The 27,381-nt window shown below is 40.7% G+C and overlaps 1 protein-coding gene and 1 long non-coding RNA gene across 5 annotated transcripts in view; one reads left to right on the top strand and one right to left on the bottom strand.

Annotated features, from left to right (window-relative positions):
- LOC124286831 (acetylcholinesterase-like) overlaps positions 1-24,969 on the top strand; it is a 130,549-nt gene extending 105,580 nt beyond the window's left edge. For all 4 annotated transcript variants that reach the window (XM_046723273.1, XM_046723271.1, XM_046723270.1 and 1 more), the window contains exons 3-4: positions 16,776-16,963; positions 24,284-24,969. In XM_046723273.1, the coding sequence (XP_046579229.1) occupies positions 16,776-16,963; positions 24,284-24,423 (328 nt within the window). In that variant the 3' untranslated portion in view covers positions 24,424-24,969. The remainder of the gene's footprint in view (positions 1-16,775; positions 16,964-24,283) is intronic.
- On the bottom strand, positions 22,170-23,224 carry LOC124286832. Its single transcript, XR_006901126.1, has 3 exons — positions 22,579-23,224; positions 22,381-22,545; positions 22,170-22,314 (listed from the first exon to the last, which is right to left on the bottom strand). It is a non-coding gene; the product is annotated as an uncharacterized LOC124286832 (long non-coding RNA).
- Positions 24,970-27,381: the final 2,412 nt, after the last annotated feature.

Below are 27,381 nucleotides of genomic sequence, written 5' to 3'. Positions count from 1 at the left end.
ACTTTAACTATACTAGTGTTGACTTCAGGAGGAGTACATGCTTTAACTGTACTGCTGTTGACTACAGGTCGACACACTTTCACTGTACTAGTGTTGACTACCGGACTACATGCTTTAACTGTACTGCTGTTGACTACAGGTCTACATGCTTTAACTGTACTGCTGTTGACTACAGGTCCACCCATTTTAACTGTAATGTTGTTGAGCACAGGTCGACACACTTTAACTGTACTGCTGTTGACTACAGGTCTACACACATTAACTGTACTGTTGTTGAGCACAGGTAGACACACTTTAACTATTCTAGTGTTGACTTCAGGAGGATTACATGCTTTAACTGTACTGCTGTTGACTACAGGTCGACACACTTTAACTGTACTAGTGTTGACTACCGGACTACATGCTTTAACTGTACTGCTGTTGACTACAGGTCTACATGCTTTAACTGTACTGCTGTTGACTACAGGTCTACATGCTTTAACTGTACTGCTGTTGACTACAGGTCTACATGCTTTAACTGTACTGCTGTTGACTACAGATCGACACACTTTAACTGTACTAGTGTTGACTTTGGGAGGTCTACATGCTTTAACTGTACTGCTGCCGACTACACGTCTACATGCTTTAACTGTACTGCTGTTGACTACAGGTCTACATACTTTAACTGTACTGCTGTTGACTACAGGTCTACATGCTTTAACTGTACTGTTGTTGACTACAGGTCTACATGCTTTAACTGTACTGCTGCTGACTACAGGTCGACACACTTTCATTGTACTAGTGTTGACTACAGGTCTACATGCTTTAACTCTACTGCTGTTGACTACAGGTCGACACACTTTAACTGTACTATTGTTGACTTATGGAGGTCTACATGCTTTAACTGTACTGCTGTTGACTACAGGTCGACACACTTTCGCTGTGCTAGTGCTGACTACAGGTCTACATGCTTTAAATGTACTGCTGTTGACTACAGGTCGACACATTTTAACTGTACTATTGTTGACTTCTGGAGGTCTACATGCTTTAACTGTACAAGTGTTGACTCCAGCTCTACATACTTTAACTGTACTTCTGTTGACTACAGGTCCACTCACTTTAACGGTACTAGTGTTGAGCACAGGTCTACATGCTTTAACTGTACTGCTGTTGAGCACAGGTTTACATGCTTTAACTATAGTACAGTTGACTATAGGACCACATGTCTTAACTGTACTGCTGTTGAGCACAGATCTACATGATTTAACTGTACTGTTGTTGAGCACAGGTCTACATGCCTTGAACTGTACTGTTGTTGAGCACAGGTCTACATGCTTTAACTGTGACTGTTGTTGACTGTACAGGTTGAGCTGTGCTTTAAGGTCTGAATGCTTTAACTGTACTATTGTTGACTACAGGTCACATGTCTTAACTGTACTGCTGTTGACTACAGGTCTACATGCTTTAACTGTACTATTGTTGACTACAGGTCTACACACTTTAACTGTACTAGTGTTGACTACAGGTCTACATGCTTTAACTGTACTGCTGTTGACTACAGGTCCACACACTTTAACTGTAATGTTGTTGAGCACAGGTCGACACACTTTAACTGTACTGCTGTTGACTACAGGTCTACACACTTTTACTGTACTGTTGTTGAGCACAGGTCGACTCACTTTAACTATACAAGTGTTGACTTCGGGAGGACTACATGCTTTAACTGTACTGCTGTTGACTACAGATCGAGACACTTTAACTGTACTAGTGTTGACTTTGGGAGGTCTACATGCTTTAACTCTACTGCTGCTGACTACAGGTCGACACACTTTCACTGTACTAGTGTTGACTACAGGTCTACATGCTTTAACTGTACTGCTGTTGACTACAGGTCGACACACTAAAATTGTACTAGTTTTGACTACGGGTCTACATGCTTTAACTCTACTGCTGTTGACTACAGGTCGACACACTTTAACTGTACTACAGTTGACTTCGGGAGGTCAACACACTTTAACTGTACTGCTGTTGACTACAGGTCTACATGATTTACATGTACTAGTGTTGACTACAGGTCTACATGCTTTGACTGTACTAGTGTTGACTACAGGTCTACATGCTTTGACTGTACTGCTGTTGACTACAGGTCCACACACTTTAACTGTACTAGTGTTGACTACAGGTCTACATGCTTTAACTGTACTGCTGTTGACTACAGGTCGACACACTTTAACTGTACTAGTGTTGACTACAGGTCTACATGCTTTAACTGTACTGCTGTTGACTACAGGTCTACATGCTTTAACTGTACTGCTATTGACTACAGGTCTACATGCTTTAACTGTACTGCTGTTGACTACAGGTCTACATGCTTTAACTGTACTGCTGTTGACTACAGGTCTACATGCTTTAACTGTACTGCTGTTGACTACCGGTCCACACACTTTAACTGTACTAGTGTTGACTTCTGGAGGTCTACATGCTTTAACTGTACTGCTGTTGAGTAGAGGTCTACTCGATTTAACTGTACTGTTGTTGAGTACAGATGTACATGCTTTAACTGCACTGCTGTTGAGTACAGATGTTAATGCTTTAACTGTACTTTTGTTGAGCACAGGTCTACACACTTTCACTGTACTGTTATTGATTACAGGTCTACATGCTTTAACTGTACTGCTGTTGAGCACAGGTCTACATGCTTTAACTGTACTGTTGTTGAGCTCAGGTCTACATGCTTTATCTGTACTGCTGTTGACTACAGGTCTACACACTTTAACTGTACTGCTGTTGACTACAGATCTACATGATTTAACTGTACTGTTGTTGAGCACAGGTCTACATGCTTTAATTATGCCCCACTTCCGGTCTCGTTGCCTTGGTTTCCTTTGTTAAAAGTGTAGGTGTATTGACTGGTATTATTCTGTCAAAAGTGTAGGTGTATCAATGATTCACCTACACTTTTTCACTAGGGTATACCGAAGCAATAAAGACACAACAAACGGCGAAATATAATTATATTTCAATGGACTCACATTGAGATTTCGATTGTTTCAAAATCTTCCTTATCATCCAGGTCGAAATGTGACGCTAACGAACTGTCAATTTGAGAAAGAAAATCCTCTGTCCACTCTTCCGCATCCATGGCCGACGAACGTGTGATCTTCCAAATGTTTTCTATGCCACATGCTAGTCAGAGAACGCATGCGCATTGGTCTGCCCATACAAATGTCAATTATCAGTAATATTGCGCATATTTGGGGCTACTTGAAATCATTCTCGCGCCCGAACTGGTTTTTAAAATCGTGTGAAATCGTGCAAGCCCGTGCATGCAGGTGCAATGGACTGCTTATAGTCTGTTTGCAGTGAAAACGTACCGATGAATATCACTTAAAAAAAGTAAATCAAATAAAGTGAAACTAAGATTGCAAATCCCCATAATTTTACCTTGCCTATTGAACATTTAAATCTCAGAATTATATTCAGCTTAGGATAAAAGTTGTTTAACAAACGATCATAGTTTCAAAGCGCTGTTATTGGTTTGTATTATAAGGGGTATGCGCATTAAATGAAACACCGAGAACATGTAGGTTTGGTCGAAGTTAACGCTCATTACGTACCGCACGGGCATTTGTTTCACTGTTCCAACTACTGCGCTTACCCCTTAAAATTGTAATACAAACCAATAATATTGATTTGAAACTATGATCATTTGTTAAACAAATTTTATTCTTAGTTGAATATAATTCTGAAATGTTCATTTGGCAAGGTCAAATTATGAGATTCGCAATCTTAATTTCACTTTATTTGATTACTTTTTTGTTAAAAGTGAAATTCATCTGTACGTTTTCACTGCAAACAGACTATAGACGCGGGACATTTGAGGGTCTTAACCAGTGGGCTAAAAATAAATGAAACAGATGGAAAACAAATACATTTTTTGTCATTCTTAGAATATAAAGTGTTATAGTAAACTCGTATCTCGACCAGAAGTGAGGTATAAGTCAGATATACCCACACTTCCTCGGTGTGTCGCTCAATACCCTAACTGTTTGAGTCGTGTGGTCTCCTCGGCTCGCGCCTCAGAGGCCACACGACTCAAACAGTAGGAGTATTGAGCGACACACCTCGGAAAGTGTGGGTATATCTAATACCTGTACTGCTGTTGACTACAGGTCTACACACTTTAACTGTACTGCTGTTGACTACAGGTCTATACACTTTAACTGTACTGTTGTTGAGCTCAGGTCTACACGCTTTAACTGTACTGCTGTTGACTACAGGTCTACACACTTTAACTGTACTGTTGTTGAGCACAGGTCTATATGCTTTAACTGTACTGCTGTTGACTACAGGTCTACACACTTTAACTGTACTGCTATTGACAACAGGTCTATATGCTTTAACTGTACTGCTGTTGAGTAGAGGTCTACTCGATTTAACTGTACTGTTGTTGAGCATAGGTGTTAATGCTTTCACTGAACTGCTGTTGAGCAAAGATGTAAATGCTTTAAATGTAATACAGTTGACTACAGGTCTATATGCTTTAACTATAGTACAGTTGACTACAGGACGACATGTCTTAACTGTACTGTTGTTGAGCACAGGTCTACATGCTTTAACTGTACGGTTGTTGAGTACAGGTCTACATGCTTTAACTATAGTACAGTTGACTACAGGACCACATGTCTTAACTGTACTGCTGTTGAGCACAGATCTACATGCTTTAACTGTCCTGTTGTTGAGCATAGGTCTACATGCTTTAACTGTACTGTTGTTGAGCACAGGTCTACATGCTTTAACTGTACTGCTGTTGACTACAGGTCTACATGCTTTAACTGTACTGCTGTTGACTACAGGTCTACATGCTTTAACTGTACTGCTGTTGACTACAGGTCCACACACTTTAACTGTACTAGTGTTGACTTCTGGAGGTCTACATGCTTTAACTGTACTGCTGTTGAGTAGAGGTCTACTCGATTTAACTGTACTGTTGTTGAGTACAGATGTGCATGCTTTAACTGTAACTGCTGTTGTTGAGTACAGATGTAAATGCTTTAACTGTACTTTTGTTGAGCACAGGTCTACACACCTTCTCTGTACTGTTATTGATTACAGGTCTACATGCTTTAACTGTACTGCTGTTGAGCACAGGTCTACATGCTTTAACTGTACTGTTGTTGAGCTCAGGTCTACATGCTTTATCTGTACTGCTGTTGACTACAGGTCTACACACTTTAACTGTACTGCTGTTGACTACAGATCTACATGATTTAACTGTACTGTTGTTGAGCACAGGTCTACATGCTTTAATTATGCCCCACTTCCGGTCTCGTTGCCTTGGTTTCCTTTGTTAAAAGTGTAGGTGTATTGACCGGTACACCTGTCAAAAGTGTAGGTGTATCAATGATTCACCTACACTTTTTCACTAGGGTATACCGAAGCAATAAAGACACAACAAACGGCGAAATATAATTCTATTTCAATGGACTCACATTGAGATTTCGATTGTTTCAAAATCTTCCTTATCATCCAGGTCGAAATGTGACGCTAACGAACTGTCAATTTGAGAAAGAAAATCCTCTGTCCACTCTTCCGCATCCATGGCCGACGAACGTGTGATCTTCCAAATGTTTTCTATGCCACATGCGAGTCAGAGAACGCATGCGCATTGGTCTGCCCATACAAATGTCAATTATCAGTAATATTGCGCATATTTGGGGCTACTTGAAATCATTCTCGCGCCCGAACTGGTTTTTAAAATCGTGTGAAATCGTGCAAGCCCGTGCATGCAGGTGCAATGGACTGCTTATAGTCTGTTTGCAGTGAAAACGTACCGATGAATATCACTTAAAAAAAGTAAATCAAATAAAGTGAAACTAAGATTGCAAATCCCCATAATTTTACCTTGCCTATTGAACATTTAAATCTCAGAATTATATTCAGCTTAGGATAAAAGTTGTTTAACAAACGATCATAGTTTCAAAGCGCTGTTATTGGTTTGTATTATAAGGGGGTATGCGCATCAAATGAAACACCGAGAACATGTAGGTTTGGTCGAAGTTAACGCTCATTACGTACCGCACGGGCATTTGTTTCACTGTTCCAACTACTGCGCTTACCCCCTTAAAATTGTAATACAAACCAATAATATTGATTTGAAACTATGATCATTTGTTAAACAAATTTTATTCTTAGTTGAATATAATTCTGAAATGTTCATTTGGCAAGGTCAAATTATGAGATTCGCAATCTTAATTTCACTTTATTTGATTACTTTTTTGTTAAAAGTGAAATTCATCTGTACGTTTTCACTGCAAACAGACTATAGACGCGGGACATTTGAGGGTCTTAACCAGTGGGCTAAAAATAAATGAAACAGATGGAAAACAAATACATTTTTTGTCATTCTTAGAATATAAAGTGTTATAGTAAACTCGTATCTCGACCAGAAGTGAGGTATAAGTCAGATATACCACACTTCCTCGGTGTGTCGCTCAATACCCTTACTGTTTGAGTCGTGTGGTCTCCTCGGCTCGCGCCTCAGAGGCCACACGACTCAAACAGTAGGAGTATTGAGCGACACACCTCGGAAAGTGTGGGTATATCTAATACCTGTACTGTTGTTGACCACAGGTCTACATGCTTTAACTGTACTGCTGTTGACTACAGGTACTGCTTTAACTGTACTGTTGACTACAGGTCTATACACTTTAACTGTACTGTTGTTGAGCTCAGGTCTACACGCTTTAACTGTACTGCTGTTGACTACAGGTCTACACACTTTAACTGTACTGTTGTTGACTACAGGTCTACACACTTTAACTGTACTGCTATTGACTACAGGTCTATATGCTTTAACTGTACTGCTGTTGAGTAGAGGTCTACTCGATTTAACTGTACTGTTGTTGAGCATAGGTGTTAATGCTTTCACTGAACTGCTGTTGAGCAAAGATGTAAATGCTTTAAATGTAGTACAGTTGACTACAGGTCTACATGCTTTAACTATAGTACAGTTGACTACAGGACGACATGTCTTAACTGTACTGTTGTTGAGCACAGGTCTACATGCTTTAACTGTACGGTGGTTGAGTACAGGTCTACATGCTTTAACTATAGTACAGTTGACTACAGGACCACATGTCTTAACTGTACTGCTGTTGAGCACAGATCTACATGCTTTAACTGTCCTGTTGTTGAGCACAGGTCTACATGCTTTAACTGTACTGTTGTTGAGCACAGGTTTACATGCTTTAACTGTACTGCTGTTGAGTACAGGTTTACATGCTTTAACTATAGTACAGTTGACTACAGGACCACATGTCTTAACTGTACTGCTGTTGAGCACAGATCCACATGCTTTAACTGTACTGTTGTTGAGCATAGGTCTACATGCCTTTGACTGTACTGTTGTTGAGTACAGGTCTACATGCTTTAACTATAGTACAGTTGACTACAGGTCCACATGTCTTAACTGTACTGCTGTTGAGCACAGATCCACATGCTTTAACTGTACTGTTGTTGAGCATAGGTCTACATGCCTTAACTGTACGGTTGTTGACTACAGGTCTACACACTTTAACTGTACTGTTGTTGAGCACAGGTCTATATGCTTTAACTGTACTGCTGTTGACTACGGGTCTACACACTTTAACTGTACTGCTATTGACTACAGGTCTATATGCTTTAACTGTACTGCTGTTGAGTAGAGGTCTACTCGATTTAACTGTACTGTTGTTGAGCATAGGTGTTAATGCTTTCACTGAACTGCTGTTGAGCAAAGATGTAAATGCTTTAAATGTAGTACAGTTGACTACAGGTCTACATGCTTTAACTATAGTACAGTTGACTACAGGACGACATGTCTTAACTGTACTGTTGTTGAGCACAGGTCTACATGCTTTAACTGTACGGTTGTTGAGTACAGGTCTACATGCTTTAACTATAGTACAGTTGACTACAGGACCACATGTCTTAACTGTACTGCTGTTGAGCACAGATCTACATGCTTTAACTGTCCTGTTGTTGAGCATAGGTCTACATGCTTTAACTGTACGGTTGTTGACTACAGGTCTACATGCTTTAACTGTACTGCTGTTGACTACAGGTCTACATGCTTTAACTGTACTGCTGTTGACTACAGGTCTACATGCTTTAACTGTACTGCTGTTGACTACAGGTCCACACACTTTAACTGTACTAGTGTTGACTTCTGGAGGTCTACATGCTTTAACTGTACTGCTGTTGAGTAGAGGTCTACTCGATTTAACTGTACTGTTGTTGAGTACAGATGTGCATGCTTTAACTGTACTGCTGTTGAGTACAGATGTAAATGCTTTAACTGTACTTTTGTTGAGCACAGGTCTACACACTTTCACTGTACTGTTATTGATTACAGGTCTACATGCTTTAACTGTACTGCTGTTGAGCACAGGTCTACATGCTTTAACTGTACTGTTGTTGAGCTCAGGTCTACATGCTTTATCTGTACTGCTGTTGACTACAGGTCTACACACTTTAACTGTACTGCTGTTGACTACAGATCTACATGATTTAACTGTACTGTTGTTGAGCACAGGTCTACATGCTTTAATTATGCCCCACTTCCGGTCTCGTTGCCTTGGTTTCCTTTGTTAAAAGTGTAGGTGTATTGACCGGTACACCTGTCAAAAGTGTAGGTGTATCAATGATTCACCTACACTTTTTCACTAGGGTATACCGAAGCAATAAAGACACAACAAACGGCGAAATATAATTCTATTTCAATGGACTCACATTGAGATTTCGATTGTTTCAAAATCTTCCTTATCATCCAGGTCGAAATGTGACGCTAACGAACTGTCAATTTGAGAAAGAAAATCCTCTGTCCACTCTTCCGCATCCATGGCCGACGAACGTGTGATCTTCCAAATGTTTTCTATGCCACATGCGAGTCAGAGAACGCATGCGCATTGGTCTGCCCATACAAATGTCAATTATCAGTAATATTGCGCATATTTGGGGCTACTTGAAATCATTCTCGCGCCCGAACTGGTTTTTTAAAATCGTGTGAAATCGTGCAAGCCCGTGCATGCAGGTGCAATGGACTGCTTATAGTCTGTTTGCAGTGAAAACGTACCGATGAATATCACTTAAAAAAAGTAAATCAAATAAAGTGAAACTAAGATTGCAAATCCCCATAATTTTACCTTGCCTATTGAACATTTAAATCTCAGAATTATATTCAGCTTAGGATAAAAGTTGTTTAACAAACGATCATAGTTTCAAAGCGCTGTTATTGGTTTGTATTATAAGGGGGTATGCGCATTAAATGAAACACCGAGAACATGTAGGTTTGGTCGAAGTTAACGCTCATTACGTACCGCACGGGCATTTGTTTCACTGTTCCAACTACTGCGCTTACCCCCTTAAAATTGTAATACAAACCAATAATATTGATTTGAAACTATGATCATTTGTTAAACAAATTTTATTCTTAGTTGAATATAATTCTGAAATGTTCATTTGGCAAGGTCAAATTATGAGATTCGCAATCTTAATTTCACTTTATTTGATTACTTTTTTTGTTAAAAGTGAAATTCATCTGTACGTTTTCACTGCAAACAGACTATAGACGCGGGACATTTGAGGGTCTTAACCAGTGGGCTAAAAATAAATGAAACAGATGGAAAACAAATACATTTTTTGTCATTCTTAGAATATAAAGTGTTATAGTAAACTCGTATCTCGACCAGAAGTGAGGTATAAGTCAGATATACCCACACTTCCTCGGTGTGTCGCTCAATACCCCTACTGTTTGAGTCGTGTGGTCTCCTCGGCTCGCGCCTCAGAGGCCACACGACTCAAACAGTAGGAGTATTGAGCGATACACCTCGGAAAGTGTGGGTATATCTAATACCTGTACTGTTGTTGACCACAGGTCTACATGCTTTAACTGTACTGCTGTTGACTACAGGTCTACACACTTTAACTGTACTGCTGTTGACTACAGGTCTATACACTTTAACTGTACTGTTGTTGAGCTCAGGTCTACACGCTTTAACTGTACTGCTGTTGACTACAGGTCTACACACTTTAACTGTACTGTTGTTGAGCACAGGTCTACACACTTTAACTGTATTGTTGTTGAGCACAGGTCTATATGCTTTAACTGTACTGCTGTTGACTACAGGTCTACACACTTTAACTGTACTGCTATTGACTACAGGTCTATATGCTTTAACTGTACTGCTGTTGAGTAGAGGTCTACTCGATTTAACTGTACTGTTGTTGAGCATAGGTGTTAATGCTTTCACTGAACTGCTGTTGAGCAAAGATGTAAATGCTTTAAATGTAGTACAGTTGACTACAGGTCTACATGCTTTAACTATAGTACAGTTGACTACAGGACGACATGTCTTAACTGTACTGTTGTTGAGCACAGGTCTACATGCTTTAACTGTACGGTTGGTGAGCATAGGTCTACATGCCTTAACTGTACTGTTGTTGAGCACAGGTCTACATGCTTTAACTATAGTACAGTTGACTACAGGACCACATGTCTTAATTGTACTGCTGTTGAGCACAGATCCACATGCTTTAACTGTACTGTTGTTGAGCATAGGTCTACATGCCTTAACTGTACTGTTGTTGACTACAGGTCTACATGCTTTAACTGTACTGCTGTTGACTACAGGTCTACATGCTTTAACTGTACTGCTGTTGACTACAGGTCTACATGCTTTAACTGTACTGCTGTTAACTACAGTTCGACACACATAAACTGTACTAGTGTTTACTACAGGTCTACATGCTTTAACTGTACTGCTGTTGACTACAGGTCCACACACTTTAACTGTACTAGTGTTGACTTCTGGAGGTCTATATGCTTTAACTGTACTGCTGTTGACTACAGGTCTACATGATTTAACTGTACTGCTGTTGAGTACAGATGTACATGCTTTAACTGTACTGCTGTTGAGTACAGATGTAAATGCTTTAACTGTACTTTTGTTAAGCACAGGTCTACACACTTTCACTGTACTGTTGTTGATTACAGGTCTACATGATTTAACTGTACTGTTGTTGAGCACAGGTCTACATGCTTTAATTATGCCCCACTTCCGGTCTCGTTGCCTTGGTTTCCTTGTTAAAAGTGTAGGTGTATTGACCGGTACACCTGTCAAAAGTGTAGGTGTATCAATGATTCACCTACACTTTTTCACTAGGGTATACCGAAGCAATAAAGACACAACAAACGGCGAAATATAATTCTATTTCAATGGACTCACATTGAGATTTCGATTGTTTCAAAATCTTCCTTATCATCCAGGTCGAAATGTGACGCTAACGAACTGTCAATTTGAGAAATAATCTCTGTCCACTCTTCCGCATCCATGGCCGACGAACGTGTGATCTTCCAAATGTTTTCTATGCCACATGCGAGTCAGAGAACGCATGCGCATTGGTCTGCCCATACAAATGTCAATTATCAGTAATATTGCGCATATTTGGGGCTACTTGAAATCATTCTCGCGCCCGAACTGGTTTTTAAAATCGTGTGAAATCGTGCAAGCCCGTGCATGCAGGTGCAATGGACTGCTTATAGTCTGTTTGCAGTGAAAACGTACCGATGAATATCACTTAAAAAAAGTAAATCAAATAAAGTGAAACTAAGATTGCAAATCCCCATAATTTTACCTTGCCTATTGAACATTTAAATCTCAGAATTATATTCAGCTTAGGATAAAAGTTGTTTAACAAACGATCATAGTTTCAAAGCGCTGTTATTGGTTTGTATTATAAGGGGGTATGCGCATTAAATGAAACACCGAGAACATGTAGGTTTGGTCGAAGTTAACGCTCATTACGTACCGCACGGGCATTTGTTTCACTGTTCCAACTACTGCGCTTACCCCCTTAAAATTGTAATACAAACCAATAATATTGATTTGAAACTATGATCATTTGTTAAACAAATTTTATTCTTAGTTGAATATAATTCTGAAATGTTCATTTGGCAAGGTCAAATTATGAGATTCGCAATCTTAATTTCACTTTATTTGATTACTTTTTTGTTAAAAGTGAAATTCATCTGTACGTTTTCACTGCAAACAGACTATAGACGCGGGACATTTAAGGGTCTTAACCAGTGGGCTAAAAATAAATGAAACAGATGGAAAACAAATACATTTTTTGTCATTCTTAGAATATAAAGTGTTATAGTAAACTCGTATCTCGACCAGAAGTGAGGTATAAGTCAGATATACCTACACTTCCTCGGGTGTGTCGCTCGATACCCCTACTGTTTGAGTCGTGTGGTCTCCTCGGCTCGCGCCTCAGAGGCCACACGACTCAAACAGTAGGAGTATTGAGCGACACACCTCGGAAAGTGTGGGTATATCTAATACCTGTACTGTTGTTGACCACAGGTCTACATGCTTTAACTGTACTGCTGTTGACTACAGGTCTACACACTTTAACTGTACTGCTGTTGACTACAGGTCTATACACTTTAACTGTACTGTTGTTGAGCTCAGGTCTACACGCTTTAACTGTACTGCTGTTGACTACAGGTCTACACACTTTAACTGTACTGCTGTTGAGCACAGGTCTATATGCTTTAACTGTACTGCTGTTGACTACAGGTCTACACACTTTAACTGTACTGCTATTGACTACAGGTCTATATGCTTTAACTGTACTGCTGTTGAGTAGAGGTCTACTCGATTTAACTGTACTGTTGTTGAGCATAGGTGTTAATGCTTTCACTGAACTGCTGTTGAGCAAAGATGTAAATGCTTTAAATGTAGTACAGTTGACTACAGGTCTACATGCTTTAACTATAGTACAGTTGACTACAGGACGACATGTCTTAACTGTACTGCTGTTGAGCACAGGTCTACATGCTTTAACTGTACGGTTGTTGAGTACAGGTCTACATGCTTTAACTATAGTACAGTTGACTACAGGACCAAATGTCTTAACTGTACTGCTGTTGAGCACAGATCTACATGCTTTAACTGTCCTGTTGTTGAGCATAGGTCTACATGCCTTAACTGTACTGTTGTTGAGTACAGGTCTACATGCTTTAACTATAGTACAGTTGACTACAGGACCACATGTCTTAACTGTACTGCTGTTGAGCACAGGTCCACATGCTTTAACTGTACTGTTGTTGAGCATAGGTCTACATGCCTTAACTGTACTGTTGTTGAGTACAGGTCTACATGCTTTAACTATAGTACAGTTGACTACAGGACCACATGTCTTAACTGTACTGCTGTTGAGCACAGATCCACATGCTTTAACTGTACTGTTGTTGAGCATAGGTCTACATGCCTTAACTGTACGGTTGTTGAGTACAGGTCTACATGCTTTAACTATAGTACAGTTGACTACAGGACCACATGTCTTAACTGTACTGTTGTTGAGCATAGGTCTACATGCCTTAACTGTACTGTTGTTGAGTACAGGTCTACATGCTTTAACTATAGTACAGTTGACTACAGGACCACATGTCTTAACTGTACTGCTGTTGAGCACAGGTCTGCATGCTTTAAGTGTACTACTGTTGAGCATAGGTCTACATGCTTTAACTGTACTGTTGTTGAGCACAGGTCTACATGCTTGAACTGTACTGTTGTTGAGTACAGGTTTACATGCTTTAACTGTACTGCTGTTGAATACAGGTTTACATGCTTTAACTATAGTACAGTTGACTACAGGACGACATGTCTTAACTGTACTGCTGTTGAGCACAGGTCTACATGCTTTAACTGTACGGTTGTTGAGTACAGGTCTACATGCTTTAACTATAGTACAGTTGACTACAGGACCAAATGTCTTAACTGTACTGCTGTTGAGCACAGATCTACATGCTTTAACTGTCCTGTTGTTGAGCATAGGTCTACATGCCTTAACTGTACTGTTGTTGAGTACAGGTCTACATGCTTTAACTATAGTACAGTTGACTACAGGACCACATGTCTTAACTGTACTGCTGTTGAGCACAGATCCACATGCTTTAACTGTACTGTTGTTGAGCATAGGTCTACATGCCTTAACTGTACTGTTGTTGAGTACAGGTCTACATGCTTTAACTATAGTACAGTTGACTACAGGACCACATGTCTTAACGGTACTGCTGTTGAGCACAGATCCACATGCTTTAACTGTACTGTTGTTGAGCATAGGTCTACATGCCTTAACTGTACGGTTGTTGAGTACAGGTCTACATGCTTTAACTATAGTACAGTTGACTACAGGACCACATGTCTTAACTGTACTGTTGTTGAGCATAGGTCTACATGCCTTAACTGTACTGCTGTTGAGCACAGGTCTGCATGCTTTAAGTGTACTACTGTTGAGCATAGGTCTACATGCTTTAACTGTACTGTTGTTGAGCACAGGTCTACATGCTTGAACTGTACTGTTGTTGAGTACAGGTTTACATGCTTTAACTGTACTGCTGTTGACTACAGGTTTACATGCTTTAACTATAGTACAGTTGACTACAGGACCACATGTCTTAACTGTACTGCTGTTGAGCACAGGTCTACATGCTTGAACTGTACTGCTGTTGGGCACAGGTCTACATGCTTTAACTGTATTGCTGTTGAGCACAGGTCTACATGCTTTAACTATAGTACAGTTGACTACAGGACCACATGTCTTAACTGTACTGCTGTTGAGCACAGATCTACATGCTTTAACTGTACTGTTGTTGAGCATAGGTCTACATGCTTTAACTGTACTGTTGTTGAGTACAGGTCTACATGCTTTAACTATAGTACAGTTGACTACAGGACCACATGTCTTAACTGTACTGCTGTTGAGCACACGTCTGCATGCTTTAACTGTACTACTGTTGAGCATAGGTCTACATGCTTTAACTGTGCTGTTGTTGAGCATTGGTCTACATGCTTTAACTGTACTGTTGTTGAGTACAGGTCTACTCGATTTAACTGTACTGCTGTTAAGCAAAGATGTAAATGCTTTAACTGTACTGCTGTTAAGCAAAGATGTAAATGCTTTAAATGTAGTACAGTTGACTACAGGTCTACATGCTTTAACTATAGTACAGCTGACTACAGGACGACATGTCTTAACTGTACTGTTGTTGAGCACAGGTCTACATGCTTTAACTGTACGGTTGTTGAGTACAGGTCTACATGCTTTAACTATAGTACAGTTGACTACAGGACCAAATGTCTTAACTGTACTGCTGTTGAGCACAGATCTACATGCTTTAACTGTACTGTTGTTGAGCATAGGTCTACATGCTTTAACTGTACTGTTGTTGAGTACAGGTCTACATGCTTTAACTATAGTACAGTTGACTACAGGACCAAATGACTTAACTGTATTGTTGTTCAGCATAGGTCTGCATGCTTTAACTGTACTGTTGTTGAGCATAGGTCTACATGCTTTAACTGCACTGCTGTTGGGCACAGGAGCACACACTTTAACTGTACCGCTGTTGAGCACAGGTCTGCATGCTTTAACTGTTCTACTGTTGAGCATAGGTCTACATGCTTTAACTGTACTGTTGTTGAGCATTGGTCTACATGCTTTAACTGTACGGTTGTTGAGTACAGGTTTACATGCTTTAACTATGGTACAGTTGACTACAGGATCTCATGTCTTAACTGTACTGCTGTTGAGCACAGGTCTACATGCTTTAACTGTACTGCTGTTGAGCATAGGTCTACATGCTTTAACTGCACTGCTGTTGGGCACAGGAGCACACACTTTAACTGTACTGCTGTTGAGTACAGGTCTCAATGCTTTAACTGTACTGATGTTGAGCACAGGTCTACATGCTTTAACTGTACTGCTGTTGAGCACAGGTCTACATGCTTTAACTGTACTGCCGGTGAGTACAGGTCTACATGCTTTAACCGTACTGCTGTTGGGCACAGGAGCACACACTTTAACTGCACTGCTGTTGAGCACAGGACCACACACTTTGACTGCACTGCTGTTGAGTACAGGTCCACACACTTTAACTGTTGTATTGTTGAGTACAGGTCTACACGGCTTAACTGTATTGCTGTTGAGCACAGGTCTACACGATTTAACTGTATTGCTGTTGAGCACAGGTCTACACGATTTAACTGTACTACTGTTGAGCACAGGTCTACACGATTTAACTGTACTGCTGTTGAGCAAAGGTCTATATGCTTTAACTGTACTGCTGTTGAGTACAGATGTACATGCTTTAAGTGTACTGCTGTTGAGTACAGATGTACATGCTTTAACTGTACTGCTGTTGAGTACAGATGTACATGCTTTAACTGTACTGTTGTTGAGCAAAGGTCTACATGCTTTAACTGTACTGCTGTTGAGTACAGATGCACATGCTTTAAGTGTACTGCTGTTGAGTACAGATGTACATGCTTTAACTGTACTGCTGTTGAGTACAGATGTACATGCTTTAACTGTACTGTTGTTGAGTACAGGTCTACATGATTTAACTGTACTGCTGTTGAGTACAGATGTAAATGCTTTAACTGTACTGTTGTTGAGTACAGGTCTACATGATTTAACTGTACTGCTGTTGAGTACAGATGTACATGCTTTAACTGTACTGCTGTTGAGTACAGATGTACATGCTTAAACTGTACTGCTGTTGAGTACAGGTCAACATGCTTTAACTGTACTAATGTTGGTAACATTTCGACTTGCTTTAGGTGTACTTACGTTTTAAACAGTCCTTAGAGCTAGAACTGAACTTCTGTTTACTTAATGTCAATTGTGTAGATTGTTTCTGTTCGTAACCTTGGCTTCTGTAAATGTATACACCATTGCCTTCCCAGGGATCCAAACCGAGGTCCAGGTGAGGTGTCGTTGGGGCTCTGGCCAGAATATACCGAAAAGCAGCGGTATCTTGAACTCAACCTCAACCTGCTGAAGTTGGATGCAGCGATGAACGTCCGGTCTGGACCAAGGACCGAACAATGCGCATTCTGGAAACACTACCTACCTCGTCTTGTCGCTGGAACAGGTAACAATTGGGTCAACTCATCTCCCCACCACGCTGCTTTCGTCAAAATCATCCTGTGATATGAACACGGACAAGTCTGAATCATTATGATTATCCCACATGTACTTAAAATCGCTTCAGGCTCTTTCGCTTGTACCCATCCTCCTCCTTGTACATAAATCGCAACATAGAGCATCCCTTCTTCTCTTCCGCTAACTTTCACGTCTTATTCCGATCGCTCACATGGGGCGAGTAAAGTAACATTTCTGATTGTGCTTAATAGACTATATTGGCTTTCTGATGCGGTCTCTTTAGTCAGCACTCGTTAGAAAACATCATATTTATCCACAAATGCCAATACATAGTCCCTTTGAAGAATAACCAGAGATGTGGATGGTGTGCAGGGACACACCCTTCTAATTAGCCCTTTTATCTCGTACTCACGTCACAAACTGGACAGTCTGGATTACAGTCCACATCTTCCTTTCTCCTAGTACTGTCTTTTTGTGATAGCCTCACACTGTTTAATAACTATGCCATACTTATGGACCTGTACTGACACAACTCATACTTGACATATAGCATTGCCATTATCACCTGTCCCAGAATCAAAGCATTGTGCATTTATATACCACAGTTATCCAGGTATTAGTATCTCCTATGTGGATGACATAGCATTGCCATTATCACCTGTCCCAGAATCAAAGCATTGTGCATTTATATACCACAGTTATCCAGGTATTAGTATCTCCTATGTGGATGACATAGCATTGCCATTATCACCTGTCCCAGAATCAAAGTATTGTGCATTTATATACCACAGTTATCCAGGTATTAGTATCTCCTATGTGGATGACATAGCATTGCCATTATCACCTGTCCCAGAATCAAAGCATTGTGCATTTATATACCACAGTTATCCAGGTATTAGTATCTCCTATGTGGATGACATAGCATTGCCATTATCACCTGTCCCAGAATCAAAGTATTGTGCATTTATATACCACAGTTATCCAGGTATTAGTATCTCCTATGTGGATGACATAGCATTGCCATTATCACCTGTCCCAGAATCAAAGTATTGTGCATTTATATACCACAGTTATCCAGGTATTAGTATCTCCTATGTGGATGACATAGCATTGCCATTATCACCTGTCCCAGAATCAAAGCATTGTGCATTTATATACCACAGTTATCCAGGTATTAGTATCTCCTATGTGGATGACATAGCATTGCCATTATCACCTGTCCCAGAATCAAAGTATTGTGCATTTATATACCACAGTTATCCAGGTATTAGTATCTCCTATGTGGATGACATAGCATTGCCATTATCACCTGTCCCAGAATCAAAGTATTGTGCATTTATATACCACAGTTATCCAGGTATTAGTATCTCCTATGTGGATGACATAGCATTGCCATTATCACCTGTCCCAGAATCAAAGCATTGTGCATTTATATACCACAGTTATCCAGGTATTAGTATCTCCTATGTGGATGACATAGCATTGCCATTATCACCTGTCCCAGAATCAAAGCATTGTGCATTTATATACCACAGTTATCCAGGTATTAGTATCTCCTATGTGGATGACATAGCATTGTCATTAAGCATTGACTCATTATGCATGACAGGTGCGGTGGGGTAGCCTAGTTGTGAAGGCGTTAGCTTGCCACGGGGAAGACCCGGGTTCGATTCCCCACATGGGCACGTGTACAATGTGTGATGCCGTGATATTGCTGGAATATTGCTAAAAGCGGCGTAAAACTAAACTCATTCACTCACCATTATGTCATTATGCATAACATATTATTGTCATTAACCTTGCCTCATTATGTATGACATAGTACTGTCATTAACCCTGGGCTCATTATCTATGACATGGCATTGTCATTAACCATTTACTCATTATGTATGATATAACATTGCTTAGTATGTATGGCTACGAATTGTCATAACCCCTGAATCTTCATATATGACATAGCACTGCCATTAACCCGTGCCTCATAACATATGACATAGTATTGTCATTAACCCTTGCCTCATAATGCATGACATAGCATTGTCATTAACCCTTGCCTCATTATGTATGACATAGCATTGTCATTAACCCGTGCCTCATTATGTATGACATAGTATTGGCATAAACTGTTGCCTCATTATGTATGACATAGTATTGTCATTAACCCTTGCCTCATTATGTATGACATAGCATTGTCATTAACCCGTGCCTCATTATGTATGACATAGTATTGGCATAAACTGTTGCCTCATTATGTATGACATAGCATTGTCATTAACCCGTGACTCATTATGTATGACAGGGCATTGTCATTAACCCTTGACTTATTATGTATGACATGTCATTGTCATTAACCCTTGACTCATTATGTATGACATGGCATTGTCATGCTTGTTACCTCCGCGACACATGGACGAAACATGCTTGTTACCTCCGCGACACATTATCCGTGCCTCATTATGTATTGCTTAGTATGTATGGCTAAGAATTGTCATAACGTATAACCCCTGCCTCTTTATATATGACCTACCATTGCCATTAACCAATGCTTTATTATATATGACATAGTATTGTCATTAACCCGTCTCATTATGTATGACATGGCATTGCTTACTATGTATGGCTTAGAATTGGCATAACCCCTGCTTCAATATGTATGACATAACCTATATAATCATATATGACATAGTATCGTCATTAACCCCTGCCTTAGTATGTATGACATAGCATTGACATTCACCCTTGCCTCTTTATATATGACATAACATTGCCATCAACCATTGCCTCATTATGTGTGAAATAGCATTGCCATTAACAACTGCCTCATTATGTATGACATAGCATTGCCATTAACAACTGCCTCATTATGTATGAAATAGCATTGCCATTAACAACTGCCTCATTATGTATGAAATAGCATTGCCATTAACAACTGCCTCATTATGTGTGAAATAGCATTGCCATTAACAACTGCCTTGTTATGTATGAAATAGCATTGCCATTAATAACTGCCTCATTATGTATGACATAGCATTTCCATTAACTGCCTCATCATGTATGACATAGCATTGCCATTAACTGCCTCATCATGTATGACATAGCATTTCCATTAACAACTGCCTATTTATGTATGACATAGCATTGCCATTAACAACTGCCTCATTATGTATGACAGAGCATTGCCATTTATCCTTGCCCCTGTTTTACATGGAGACAGCTCGCATACTATAAATTAAGGTTAGTGTCAACATATCTGTTAAACGTCCGACAGCTACGTACCCAGACAAACAGAACATAAACGTTTTTAACGTGGGCACAAAGTATACATCATTGCACGTAACTTTGGTCCATATCATAATCCATGCCACATAAATTGTGTTTAATTGGCGTCTGTTGTGTTTCGCGTCATGTGTCCTGTCTGTGCCGCACCTGTCATTGATGAACGTCATCTCCCCGTGATATCAACGACAGGGTGCGTGCCCCCTCTTGCCACACAAATCACACAGAGCACACCGTGATACAAACAATCGTAGATGCTTATCAACTCGTGGTCACACATGCCTGATAACAACACTATTGTCAAGGCGTGTTTCATTGACCACACGTTCTTGTCAACTCTGCGACCATACACGCGCGTCATTTCCGTGTCACAACGACCTTAAACGCTAGTCAACTCAGTGTCACACTGACCACACTTGCATGTCAACTCCATGTTACAATGATGACACACACACATGTCAACTCCATGCTACAGCGATGAAACACGCATGTCAACTCCGTGTTACAGTGATGACACACACATGTCAACTCCATGTTACAGCGATGAAACACACATGACAACTCCATGTTACAGCGATGAAACACGCATGTCAATTCCGTGTTACAGTGATGAAACATGCATGTCAACTCCATGTTACAGCGATGAAACATGCATGTCAACTCCATGTTACAGCGATGACACACGCATGTCAGCTCTATGTTGCAGTGATGATTAAACACATGTCAACTCCGTGTTACAGTGATGACACACACATGTCAACTCCATGTTACAACGATGACACACGCATGTCAGCTCCATGTTGCAGTGATGATTAAACACATGGCAATTCCATGTTACAGTGATGACAGACGCATGACAACTCCATGTTACAGCGATGAAACACGCATGTCAGCTCCATGTTGCAGTGATGATTAAACACATGGCAATTCCATGTTACAGCGATGACACACGCATGACAACTCCATGTTACAGTGATGACACACGCATGTGAACTCCATCTTACAGCAATGACAGACGCATGACAACTCCATGTTACAGTGATGACACACACATATCAACCCTACGTTACAGCGATGACACGCATGTCAGCTCCATGTTGCAGTGATGATTAAACACATAGCAATTTCCATGTCACAGTGATGAAAGACGCATATCAATTCCATGTTACAGCGATGACACACGCATGACAACCCCATGTTACAATGATGACACGTGTGTGTCAACTCCATGTTACTGTGATGACACACGCATGTCAACTCCATGTTACTGTGATGACACACGCATGTCAAGTCCATGTTACAGCGATGACACACGCATGTCAACTCCATGTTACAGTGATGACAGACACATGACAACCCCATGTTACTGTGATGACACACGCATGTCAACTCCATCTTACAGTGATGACAGACGCATGACAACTCCATGTTACTGTGATGACACACGCATGTCAACTCCATCTTACAGCGATGACACATGCATGACAACTCCATGTCACAGTGATGACACACGCATGTCAACTCCATGTTACAGCGATGACACACGCATGACAACCCAATGTTACAGTGATGACAGACGCATGACAACTCCATGTTACTGTGATGACACACGCATGTCAACTCCATGTTACAACAATGACACACGCATGACAACTCCATGTTACAGCGATGTCACACGAGTTTCACCTCCATATCTCAGCGTCCACATGTGGGAGTCAACTCCGTGTCACACCTTCCTCATGTGGAAGTCAACTCCGTGTCACACCTTCCTCATGTGAAAGTCAACTCCGTGTCACACCGTCAACATGTGGGAGTCAAATCCGTATCACATGGACCACACATGCTTGTTACCTTCGTGACACATGGACCACACATGCTTGTTACCTCAACGACACATGGACCACACGTGCTTGGACCACACATGCTTGTTACCTCCGCAACACATGGACCACACATGCTTGTTACCTCTGCGCCGCATGGACCACACTTGCTTGTTACCTCCGCGCCACATGGACTACACATGCTTGTTACCTCCGCGCCACATGGACCACACATGCTTGTTACCTCCGCGCCATATGGACCACACATGCTTGTTACCTCCGCAACACGTTGGCCACACATGCTTGTTACCTCCGCGCCACATGGACCACACATGCTTGTTACCTCCGCGCCACATGGACCACACATGCTTGTTACCTCCGCGCCACATGGACCATACGTGCTTGTTACCTCCGGGACACATGGACCACACATGCTTCTAAATTCTGCGACACATGGACCACACATGCTTGTTACCTCCGCAACACGTTGGCCACACATGCTTGTTACCTCCGCGCCACATGGACCACACATGCTTGTTACCTCCGCGCCACATGGACCACACGTGCTTGTTACCTCCGCGCCACATGGACCACACATGATTGTTACCTCCGCGCCACTAGTCCTCCTTCCTTCGATTCACGTGCTCTTTGCGCCCCCTCAGTGTTATACATGTATACCAACTATATACATACACCTTTACAATCATACTAATTGGGATATTTCGTACCTTTATTTGAAAAAAATATAAAACTAACCACGCATCAAAGTACATCGTTTTAGTTTAACATTTATGAAAGCTGACTATTGAATGTTTGGACTTTCACAACATGTGCTTGTCTGGATGAGTTCAGTCTGAGATGCCCTGCATGACCTCTATCAGTCTCGCACGTGACAATACTAACAAGACTTGCTGCAGTTTGATATCCCATCGATGGAGGAATGCTGCCTTTCCATACATGGTAATTAGCATATTATAACAATGATCACTGTAGTACTTGTGTTGTCCACGTGTTGCGTGTGTGTATGCTTCCTCTGCCAAAGGGCCTGTGTAAGTGTCGAGCCTCATACGCTATCGAAATTTACTTCCATCTGTGTTCACAGAGAAATTAACAAGAAAACACTATGAATTGATAACAGATCTGTAAGCGGGAAAATCAAATGCTCCTTATAAACCATGTGAATGCTTTTGGGGGGTTATGATTTAAGGTTAGATGTGACCAGGCGAGCTTGTCGACACTGTTTGCCCTTGATAATTAACATAACACCGCCATGGTGGATGGTGTATAATATTCCAAGACATGAAAGGAATGTCTTTTACTGCATGTACTAATAATGTGGAGGGTGACTAACATGTCCTTCTGATTTGTTCTAGATACGGTACGTCACGATAAGGTTCTTATTTATCAGTATTATTCGTTAATGTTAATGTCTTCATCTTATGTAAGGGTAATTAAATACCTTGTTTTGCACTTCTATCAGGCCAATAACCTTTGAATAAAACCAAGCTACCTTCAGTGTATCTTCATTTTGTCTTTTGCACCCATTTTAAATGTTGCTCCAATTGAGAGCTGTGAATTTGGGCCGATGAACTACATTCTTTGGAAATATACATGTATACAAATAAACATCCTCATGGTGTGCTAAAACTGTGCTCAGTGTGTACTATAAATTATGTATCCTCCAGCTGATGACTTCCGTCAGCCACTTGTTGAACTTGAAAGTGGTTTCATGTTCTGAAATGGTTTTATTGTTACAGACATTGCAGAAATAATTAGAATGTCTCCCTTCTGTTGCGGGGGAAAATGGAAACTAAATATTCTAAAGCAAATTTCCTTTACAATTGCTTTATGCGGTGGCCCTTTGAAACAAACAAATCAACTGAACAAATGGGTGTACAGGAAAGCTTTATAAAGAAGGGTGGTCGTGTTTGGTTCATTAGATAAGAACCATAAAGGTACAGATCCATGTAATGTAATGAGCAAGTAAAGTAACGTGGTGAAGAAACATTAGTTGAGAGCCTGGCCTACATGCGTTGTCCTTGTATAAACTATGTGCAACTGTGTACATGTTTTATGAGTTACTTGTGGTGTGAAATCCATGTCCTGTACATTTACTGTTTTAGATACACATTACAGTGTATTATCACAACACAATATTAACGAGAACTACGACCTAGCAGGAACTATGTTGAACTCTGATGTCTCTGTTGCAGCTGATATCAGTTCTGTGGAGAAGGACTGGAAGGAGTCGTACAACGAATGGAAAACTCGCTACATCGTGGACTGGAAGCATCAGTTTGATAGCTTCCTGAAGAACTACGAACGCCGATTTCAGACATGCGGAATGCCGTGATTTGAACATACAAGGAGTTGGTTAAATATTCACGATAATATATAATTTAATAATATAAGAATTAAATGTCTCCAGGTAGCGTTGATTCCAGTAATTAGGAAAATAGAAGCAATATGGTATTAGTTGCTAAATGAGGTTTATAACAACATAATTCATCAATATTTAAATATCTGATGTGGAAATTCATTATTTTGAAAGATAGGGATAGTTTTATGGTGATTAGTACTTGCAGCATATGTTTTGCATTTTCCTGTTGATAGTTGTTGCCTTTAAATCAGCTTTTATCGATAGTACTGAAATCACAGATGGCGATCACAGATGGCGGGAGGTGAAGTACTCACCTTCAACTTCAACTGCGACATCTGACTGAGTAGATTCCTATAAGCTGCTGAGCTTAAAGTACCTGAGCCAGTATTTCTCTTGTGTCACCTATACGCAGTTTGTTATAGCATTTAGTTCATTTGTATATAATGCATCACAAATGTTTCCGGGTATTACTGTGTACATACACTGAACATTATTCACGGTATAAACTTTACAAATTTACCATTTTATTCGCATTCTTTATTTCTGAACATTTTTATGCACATGTATCACACGGTTTCTTTCCCGAGTTATTCCTTCATTACCGGCACTTTGCATATCACGTGTTCCATTAACAAGAAACTGCAACCAAAAATGAAATGAACTTTCATTTTCATTTAATGAGCTAAATGAACCTGTTATTGGGTTATATATTGACAGTTAGGAGGTCCCACTGAAGTAGTCACGGAAATAAAAAGAAGCAGACTTTGTTTTCTTGCCAAGTGGAGCGCATTCATTTATTATTGTGTTCGAGAGATAGCGGTTCAACATCAATAGCCCTTTCTGGGGAGTGATTATTGTGACCTTAAATATGGGGAATAAAACACAGGAGCGGCCCACACCAAATATGAACGACTCGAAAAGTAGGGTACCTGAATTTTCAATTTGGATAGGAAGTATTAGCGTCAACAAACGCACAACACAGTAGCCCCATAAACGTGAATGGGATGTCATTCTTGATATTGACGGTTTTCAAGAAGGTCTATAAATCACTACAGACCATTAATTTTGACAATCATCTTGCATCACACAGTTGTTAGTGTTTGTTTCCATCCGATTTTTGGGGGGGTTGAAAATGAAAATTGTACATATGCAAATTTCACGTCATACACCAATCATCTTTCAAGAGCGATTACTGTACAAACAACTATGGTCATAAGGAAGTACGGGTGGTGATGCATTCTCAATACATTCATTATTATCATATCAACATTGATTGACTCCAATATATCTCTAATTTGTTTCAATCTCAAATTAAAAATGAAGTTCCCCTACTTATTTTATTAAAGTATATGTATCAAACAGCACGTCTCTACACGAACGTATGGGTTCAGTTTGGTGGACACCAGCCACCCGTCCAAGCGTGTTATCGTCAAATAAGGTCTAACAAAGACCATGAACTCGTCCTTGAGGCCAGGAAATGGAAGGTTGATTATCAAAATCATTGGAAACTATTCCTTGAAGGCTTTTATGTAATGGGACGGGGTTGTCACTCAGGTGATAACTTGTGACCGCTTGTGTGATTCACCCAGGTGATGGATAGCGCTGTTACCATGCCATCTGCTGACCCGAAATATAGCACCAACAAGCAGTTTGCAAGCAATATTGCGAGAATACCTGACAACTCGCAATGTTCATTTCACACCGTCTGAGAAAAAGAGGTACAACTCCTGGCAACAAGCAGAGGATAAGGAATGCTTTAAAGTATACCACAGATGACCTTGACGCGCCTCATGACTACTCTTGTGGTACCAGGCTGTGACAACCAGACTGCTCCATGTTTCGAGTTTGTCGTCACTCCTGTTAAGTTTGCACAAAATCGGGTAAGCACCACCCAACATAATTGATATGACACGCAAATTTCATCACAATGTTGGACTGACCCCCTCTTGAGCCTCAAAACACAGGTTAGGTAGGGAAATGCATGCTGCAATGATCATGAGTAGCACGTGAAGCATGGTACCCACATTTTTCACATTTCTGAGTGCTTGTCGTTGATTTGAATTTGGGCATTGTCTTTACATCTGACATCGTTTAAGTCACTGTTACTCTATGAAAATGCCTCCACAACGTCAAAGACGTCGTTTGACTGTTGAAGAATTGGCCAGATGCATAGGAATGCTCGAAAATGGTGCAAGACAACGTCACGTTGCAGAGCTATTGGGTGTCAGTCAGAGCGTTGTTTGCAGAGCTTGGAACCGGTATCAAGCTCATGGTTCAGCTTCTCATCGACATGGAGGCGGCAGAGAAAGGTCCACCACGCAGCAAGATGACCGTTTTCTCTTGATTTCAGCACAACGTCATCGGTTTGCAACGGCGACTGCGCTTAGAAATGATCTTCTGAATGCAACTGGAGTTAACATTTCCACGCAAACTGTGCGTAATCGTCTTCATGAAGCTGGTCTTCGTTCCCGGAGAGCCTGTATTCGCATCCCTCTTACTCAGCGACACAGACAAGATCGTTTGAATTGGGCCAGGGCTCATGTGAATTGGAGGGTTGTTGATTGGGCCCCTGTACTTTTCACAGACGAGTCGAGGTTTTGTGTTGACTTCACAGATCGTCGTGCACGAGTGTGGAGAAGGGCAGGAGAACGATATCAGGACGCTAATGTTGCTGAACACGACAGATATGGTGGTGGGTCGTTGATGATTTGGGGAGGAATCAGTCGAGCTGGACGAACTGATCTCCATGTCCTAAGGCGAGGCACGATGACCGGAGTGCGCTACAGGGATGAAGTCCTGGATGGGTACGTGAGACCATATGCTGGTGCTGTTGGTCCTGACTTCATCCTCATGGACGATAATGCACGTCCACATCGTGCTAGGGTGGTGGACGAGTACCTGGAACGTGAGACAATTGTTCGTATGGACTGG

The sequence above is a fragment of the Haliotis rubra genome, unplaced genomic scaffold (genome assembly GCF_003918875.1).
Source record: "Haliotis rubra isolate DU_JTF1 unplaced genomic scaffold, ASM391887v1 Scf392, whole genome shotgun sequence".
NCBI classification, from domain to species: Eukaryota; Metazoa; Mollusca; class Gastropoda; order Lepetellida; family Haliotidae; genus Haliotis; species Haliotis rubra.
Note: the sequence above shows the minus strand (reverse complement) of the source record. Positions and strands in the feature narration are given on the sequence as shown.